The sequence below is a fragment of the Sus scrofa genome, chromosome 13 (assembly GCF_054392235.1).
Source record: "Sus scrofa isolate SSC_HxYL_T2T_F1_AM1 chromosome 13, Sscrofa_HxYL_maternal_Yorkshire_Landrace_v2.0, whole genome shotgun sequence".
NCBI lineage: Eukaryota > Metazoa > Chordata > Mammalia > Artiodactyla > Suidae > Sus > Sus scrofa.
Window position 1 is genome coordinate 45,796,490 of NC_139395.1, and position 7,174 is coordinate 45,803,663.

At 55.3% G+C, this 7,174-nt stretch overlaps 1 protein-coding gene across 1 annotated transcript; it reads left to right on the forward strand.

Annotated features, from left to right (window-relative positions):
• The first annotated feature begins 3,499 nt into the window (after positions 1–3,499).
• On the forward strand, positions 3,500–5,344 carry NPG3-PG-2 (protegrin 3). The gene is given in 4 exon segments (NM_001123150.2): positions 3,500–3,697; positions 4,103–4,210; positions 4,363–4,434; positions 5,032–5,344. Coding segments are annotated over 4 exon segments (450 nt in total). The 3' UTR covers positions 5,104–5,344.
• Positions 5,345–7,174: the final 1,830 nt, after the last annotated feature.

Sequence of the window (7,174 nt, forward strand, 5' to 3'; positions counted from 1 at the left end):
ATTTCCTTGATTGAGGTGTTACAGGTCTCAGCAGATAAGACTTTCATCTCCGCGGTCAGGTTTATTCCCAGGTACTTAATGTTTTTGGGTGTGATTGTAAAAGGTGTTGTATTTTTGTATTCCTTCTCTAATATTGCATTGTTAGTATACAGAAATGCAACTGATTTCTCTCTCTCTCTTTCTCTCTTTCCTTCCTTCCTTCCTGTCTTTCTGTCTTTCTGTCTTTCTATCTTTTGCTTTTTAGGGCCCCACCCTCGGCATATGGAGGTTCCCAGGCTAGGGGTCTAATTGGACCTACACCACACAGCTCACAGCAACACCAGCGCCTTAACCCACTGAGTGAAGCCAGACATCGAACCCGAAACCTCATGGTTCCTCGTCGGATTCCTCTCCGCTGGGCCGTGACGGGACCTCCTGATTTCTGTGAGTGTTAACCTTGTATCCTGCTCCTTTGCTGACTTCATGGATCCGTTTGAGGAGTTGTTGTGTGGAGTCCTTAGGGTTTTCTGGGTATGGTATCATGTCATCTGCACACAGTGACAATTTTACCACTTCTCTTCCAATCTGGATCCTTTTTATGTCTTTTGTTTGTCTGATTGCTGTGGTTAGGACTTCCAATACTCCGGTGAACACAACAGTGGTGAGGCTGGGTATCCTTGTCTTGTTCCAGATGTTAGTGGGAAGGCTTTCAGCTTTTCTCCATTGAGTACTGTATTTGCTGTGGGTGTGTCATCAATGGCTTTGATTACGTTAAGGTATGTTCCCTCCACACCCACTTTGTCAGAGTGTGTATCACGAGTGGATGTTGGACTTTGTCACACGCTTTTTCTGCATCTATTGAGATGATCATGTGGTCTTTGACTTTTCTTTTGTTAATGTGGTGGTCGATGTTGACCGATTTGCGTTGTGTTGAAGCATCCTTGTGAACCTGGGATGAATCCCACTTCGTCGTGGTGTGTGTGGTCTTTTTCACATAGTGCTGGGTTCGGTCACGCTTCTCTGTCTCCTGAAGCAAGAACCGGGCTAAGGGAACAGGGGGATAAGGAGCCTCTTCCCAGGTGTCCATCTACCGGCTTGAGCTCCTGCTCCCCTCACGGCCTTCTCAGCTGCGTCTGAGGCCATTTGAGTTGGCTTCACGCTCACTGGCTGCCGAGGGTCCCCCAGAGCAGAGTCTTTGCAAGGGAGTCACAGCTGGTGAGAGGCAAAGCGAGGATTCAAACTCACCCTGCCCGACTCCAGAATGCCTGGGGGCAGCTCATTCTGGGTGATCATCACCACTCCTGTTTAGGGAGCTTCGCTTATGGGCCAGCCGGTTCCACGTTCTTTCCCTCGGTTGACTCCTTTATCAGACCTTGTCCTTGAACAGTCTCCTCTCCCCATGGGGGGATGGGGAAGGGAAGCTCAGTCCTAAGGTTTGGGAAATTCAAAGGTGCAGAGGCAGGAAAGCCCAAGGAGCATTTCAGGCTTACCAGGTACTCAGTAAGCGTGGGTATTGCTAATTGCTTTCTACTGTAACCACCTCCTTTTCCTCCTTTGACTTGGGAAAGGCTACAGCTTGACCAAGAGGCCCCTGGGGCAATACCTGGACTGTGAAGCCAGGTTGTTCAGAAGCCCACCTCGCCTTCCTTCTCCAAGGCTCAGTCAGCACCAGTCATCCTGGCTGCCACTTCCCATGTGCCCTGGGCAAGTCCCCGGGGCCTAGAGCCCAGCTGAGTCCAAAGAGCTACTCCAGGCCTCACAGTCACAATGCCATTCCTCTGGAGAACTGTACAAGAATTTGCCTTGGCCCGTTCGCTCTCCCAGCTGTGCTGTCTCTGCCCCCGACACTGGCCACCCCAGCCCAGTGTCTTCACCAGAGCAGTGACCAGGAGTCTTTTGGGGTCAAATCAGAAGAGAAGGCCTGAGGCTGTGGGAGCCAAGACGAGGGGGCACCTTGTGTGGCTGGAGGTCAGGGAAGGCTTCCTCGGGTGGAAGGGCAGGGCAAGCCGAGGGATCAGGTGCAGAGCCATTGGGACAGGAGCAGGAGGACACAGAGGCTTGAGTGGCCGGGGTGTCTGTGACAGCAGTGTGTAGGGTTTGAGAGCTGGAAGTGGGGACAAAGGTGAGATTCGAGAATGCAGGCCCCAGTGCCAGGCAGGGGTGTGTGGGCTCAAGGCAGGGGCTGAAATGGCCACGTCAGTGGCCTGAAGGAGCCCCTAGAATTGGTGTGGAGGGTGGACCGTGGTCCCGGGAGAGACAGGAACCCAGGGAAGGTGGAGTCTGGAGTGTGTGGGCACGCGAGAGGGAGACGGTGGTGGTAGGGGCAGGGCAGAGGCGGTGGGGAGGTCAGAGGGAGTGTCCTCAGGAGGAAGAAGTGGGCGCAGGTGGGGTCTCCCCAGGCTTTCAGCTCAGGGCTCCTGGGTTGGCGCCCAGCCAACAGCCGCCAGACAGCAGAGTGTGGACAGCCGGGGGTGTTCATGGGAGTCCTGAACTCAGAGACACAGACCAGGGATGTGTGTCCACGATAACGGGTATCTTGAGAAGGGATGTCCCCAGGAATGTGTCTTAGGACTGGGAGGAGAAGCAGCCCCCCCTGCACCTGAGTGAGCTCTGTGTGTTAAGAGGAGGGTCCTTGGGCAGACAGAACAGGAGTCACACAGGAGGCGGGAGGTGACTCAGTGGGCCGGCATCGGGGGAGGATACTGCAGGGGGCGGTTTCAGGAGGACAGAGCATCCCCAGTGCCCGTGGAGACAGACAATGCCTGACAGAATCTTCTGGACTCATGATGGTGGCCAGGCTGCTGTGGCCCTGAGTGTGAGACAGAGCAAGAGGTCTCACTGTTTGAGATGATCCTTCCTAAGGCGGGGTGAGGGAGAAAAGGTCAATGGGCCCCGTCTCAGGAAAGCTGGGGATGTGAGCGTTTTCAGATGAGGAAGGTAGAAGAGAATCTAGGAGAGGGGACACATGGAGCGGAGCCCCTGACTTGCTGAGGACTGGGTCAGGAAACAGGAAGATGTGGGGCTAACGGCCGAGGCTCGGGCGGGGCGAGCAAGCAAGATGCCAGATGCGGTAGGGTCCTCTTATCTGCGCATCAGACATTACTGAGTGTCTACTGAGTACCAAGCATTGTAGGGAGCTGGAGACTGAGTGCTGACTACACTCCTGGACCCTGATTCCTGAAGATGCCATAGTGGGGAGAAGGCGGGGGAGTGAGACTGTGCCTGTCCCTCCCTCACCCAAGGACTCAACCCGCCTGAGCAACCCTGCCTGTGACACTGCCCGTGGGGCCCAGGAGAGGCCAGGACACTGTCAGGGCGATGGAGAAACCACTTCTTCACCTTGCACAGGCGCCCATCCTTCCCCACTGCCCAGCAATCCCCTGAGGCAAGAGCCAGGGCTGAGGCAAGTCCAGCCAGCATCCTGGGAGGCAGCCAGGGATGGGGCCGCTCAGGAAGTCCCAGACCCAGGCTGGGCATAAAGGAGGGTCCCGCAGGCTGGGAGGAGGCTCACCTGGGCACCATGGAGACCCAGAGGGCCAGCCTGTGCCTGGGGCGCTGGTCACTGTGGCTTCTGCTGCTGGGACTCGTGGTGCCCTCGGCCAGCGCCCAGGCCCTCAGCTACAGGGAGGCCGTGCTTCGTGCTGTGGATCGCCTCAACGAGCAGTCCTCGGAAGCTAATCTCTACCGCCTCCTGGAGCTGGACCAGCCGCCCAAGGCCGTGAGTCGGGCAGGGGCTCAGGAGGGGCTGGGGGGCGGGGGCTGTCCCCCACCCGCCCCGGGGCTCCCTGTCCCTCCCCCTGCTCAGGCTGTCCCTCCTGCCAGGAAGGCACTTGTCCCTCTAAGGGGGACCCCCTCTGCCAGGAAACCTTCCCAGAGCTGGGTGCCCTGCCCGCGTGAGAGCTTCCCGCCTTAGCCTCTGGGCTGTGGGCTCAGGGCCCTGCACAGCCTGTGAGGCAGGAGCGGGCTCTGTCCCCTCCCCTGTGCACCCAGCACCAAGCCCAGGGCCAGGCTCCCAGCAGGGGCTGCAGAGGCTGCTGTCTAGGTGGGGGGCGGGGAGGGGGTGACAGATCCGAGGGGGAAGCCTGAGCCCGAGTCCCATCTCCCCACTTTGATCCTTGACCAGGACGAGGACCCGGGCACCCCAAAACCTGTGAGCTTCACGGTGAAGGAGACTGTGTGTCCCAGGCCGACCCGGCAGCCCCCGGAGCTGTGTGACTTCAAGGAGAACGGGGTGAGGCTGGGGGCTGGGGGCGCTGGCGGATGCTTCCCAAGGAGCTGAACAGGAGAGCCTGCTGGGGAAGATGTCCAGGCCCTGGGGTGAGGCTGGGAGCTCATGGATGGAGGAGGGGGGGTCCCAGTTTGACCTTGAGTCTCCCCTTCTAGCGGGTGAAACAGTGTGTGGGGACAGTCACCCTGGATCAGATCAAGGACCCGCTCGACATCACCTGCAATGAGGTGAGTGGCCCCTTATTGGTGTCAAGTTGCTAATGGGTTGGTGTGGGGAACTCCTTGGGAGTGTTACCCGCTGCCCCATCCAGGGCGTGGAAAGGCCCTCCTACCCCGGCCCTTCCCTCACCTCGGCCCCAGGGCTCCAGGTCTGGCTCTGTCATCCTTAGGGCCGCGGTTCCCTCAATGGGGTCCCCCCCCTCGTATTTGTCAGAAAGGCACATTTCAGGCCCCACCCCGACCCTCTGAATCACACTCTTGGGTGGGGCCCAGCCTTGTCTCTTCTCCCAAGATCCCAGCGGGTTCTTCCTGTGCTGTCGGCTGAGAGGCAGTGACCGGACTAATGGACTTGCAGGCCCTGCTCCTGGCCAGCTTTGCGGGGCTGGGTTTGGGACCCTGGCAAGGCCCCAGCCATCTCTGGGCCTGAGTCCACTTATGTGTCTGTGGGGGATTCCACCACGTGCTCCAAAGGTCACAGCCAGAGGTGGACCGGGGCCCCAAGCCTCTTACTGTTTCCCCATTCAGGGATTTTTCTAGTCTGGAGGGAGGGTTCTTGTCTTGACCCTTGGCCAGACCCCACCCGAAACCTGTTTCTCTTGGTCACAGGTTCAAGGTGTCAGGGGAGGTGGCCTGTGCTATTGTAGGCGTAGGTTCTGCGTCTGTGTCGGACGAGGATGACGGTTGCGACGGCAGGCTTTCCCTCCCCCAATTTTCCCGGGGCCAGGTTTCCGTCCCCCAATTTTTCCGCCTCCACCTTTCCGGCCCGCACCATTCGGTCCACCAAGGTTCCCTGGTAGACGGTGAAGGATTTGCAGGCAACTCACCCAGAAGGCCTTTCGGCACATTAAAATCCCAGCAAGGAGACCTAAGCATCTGCTTTGCCCAGGCCCGCATCTGTCAAATAAATTCTTGTGAAACCAACTTCCTCCAGGCTTCAATTTCATTGTCTCCTGTCTTCCCACTTCCTGACCCTGAGTCCTTAACTCTGGGAGAACTCGTGTGTGTGTGTGTGTGTGTGTGTGTGTGTGTGGTGTGTGTGTGTGGTGCTGTAACCACAGAGATGGGTGAGGCCACTGTTCCTTCTAGGATGGCTTGGAGGGAAGGCAGCAGGGAGTTTGAAAAGGGCTCTGGGGCGGCCCTGGGGCCCTTCCCATCACCAAGGTAAAACCCGAGTCTCTGGGGTTGTCATAGTAACAACACCAGCAAAGGGTGCCTGGGCCCCAAGTCGTCCGCTCATGACTGCCTCCTTCTGCCCCTCTTCCTTCCTTCCTTCCTTCCCTTCATCTTCTTTTATTACAATTGTTCTTAGAAAGACATACGCTTGGAGTTCTGGTTGTGGCTCAGCAGAATCAAACCCGTCTCCTATGAGGATGTGGCCTTGCTCAGTGGGTTAAGGATCTGGCATCGCTGTGCCAGTGGCAAAGGCCGGCCGCTATAGCTCCCATTTGACCTCTAGCCTGGGAACTTCCATATGCTACAAGTGCGGCCCTAAGAAGGAACCAAAAAAAAAGAAGACATCATGCTCTTTATGAAAAGTTCATAAACAATCCTAGGACAGCTGAAGCCCTTTTGACCACGCGACTCTAAGCCCTACTCACCCCCATCACAAATAACCTCCGTTCATCAACTTGGTGTGTATCTGCTCTGATCTCTTTTTTCGGCCATGCCCACCCGGCGTGGAAGTTCTTGGACCAGGGACTGAACGTGTACCACAGCAGTTACCTGAGCTGCTGCAATGACAACACTGTGGATCCTTCACCTGCTGTGCCACAAGAGAACTCCCTGCTCTGATCTTTCTAGATATTTATATGCATTTATGAACGTGAAGAAATACGGTGTCTTGTTTTATATTGATTGACGCTTTCCATATGGAATCAAACTGCATGAGTTACTCTGCAATTTGCCCTTTCCCCTCAATATTAAATGTGAAATTTTCCTACGCATAAAAGTTCTAGGTGAAATATTAAATGTATACCAATAAGGTGCACTCATCGTAAGTGTACAGCTTGCTGAGATTTTGCTGTATAAACACAGTTGTGTAACCAGCACTCAGGAACCTCCCTGCCCCTTTTCCGCTTGCAACCCCTTCCACATAACCATGACCCTGACTTTGAACTCCTTAGATTAGCATTGCTAGATCTTGAAATTTACAGGTGATACAAGTAGAACCTAAATATTCCTTTTGGCCAGTTTCTCCATATAGCATGATATTTGTGAGCATCATGTGTGTTATGGTATGATTACACCTGTTCACCTGAAAATCGTAGGTGGACTTCCCTACGTTGTAGGGCAGTGGAAGCAAAGCCGACGGGTATCCATGAGGATGCAGGTTTGATCCTTGGCCTCCCTCGGTAGGTCAAGAATTCAGTGTTGCCAGTGAGCTGTGGTGTAGGTCAGAGATGCGGCTCAGATCCCGCGTTGCTATGGCTGTGGTGCAGGCCAGTGGCGGTAGCTCCAATTCCACCCCTAGCCTGGTAACTTCCAGAGGCTGAGGGTGTGGCCCTAAAAGCAAAAAAGAAAAAAGAAAAAGAAAGAAAGAAAGAAAAGGCAGTACTATTATACTGTACTACTATAGCCCAATATAGTTGTTATTTTATTTATGGTGGATAAGTAAAATTCTTCTTCTTCTTCTTTTTTTGTTGTTGTTCTTAGGGCTGCGCCGCCCACATGTGGAAGTTCCCAGGCAAGGGGTCAGATCAGAGCTACAGCGGCTGGCCTATGTCACAGCCATAGCAACGTGGGATCCGAG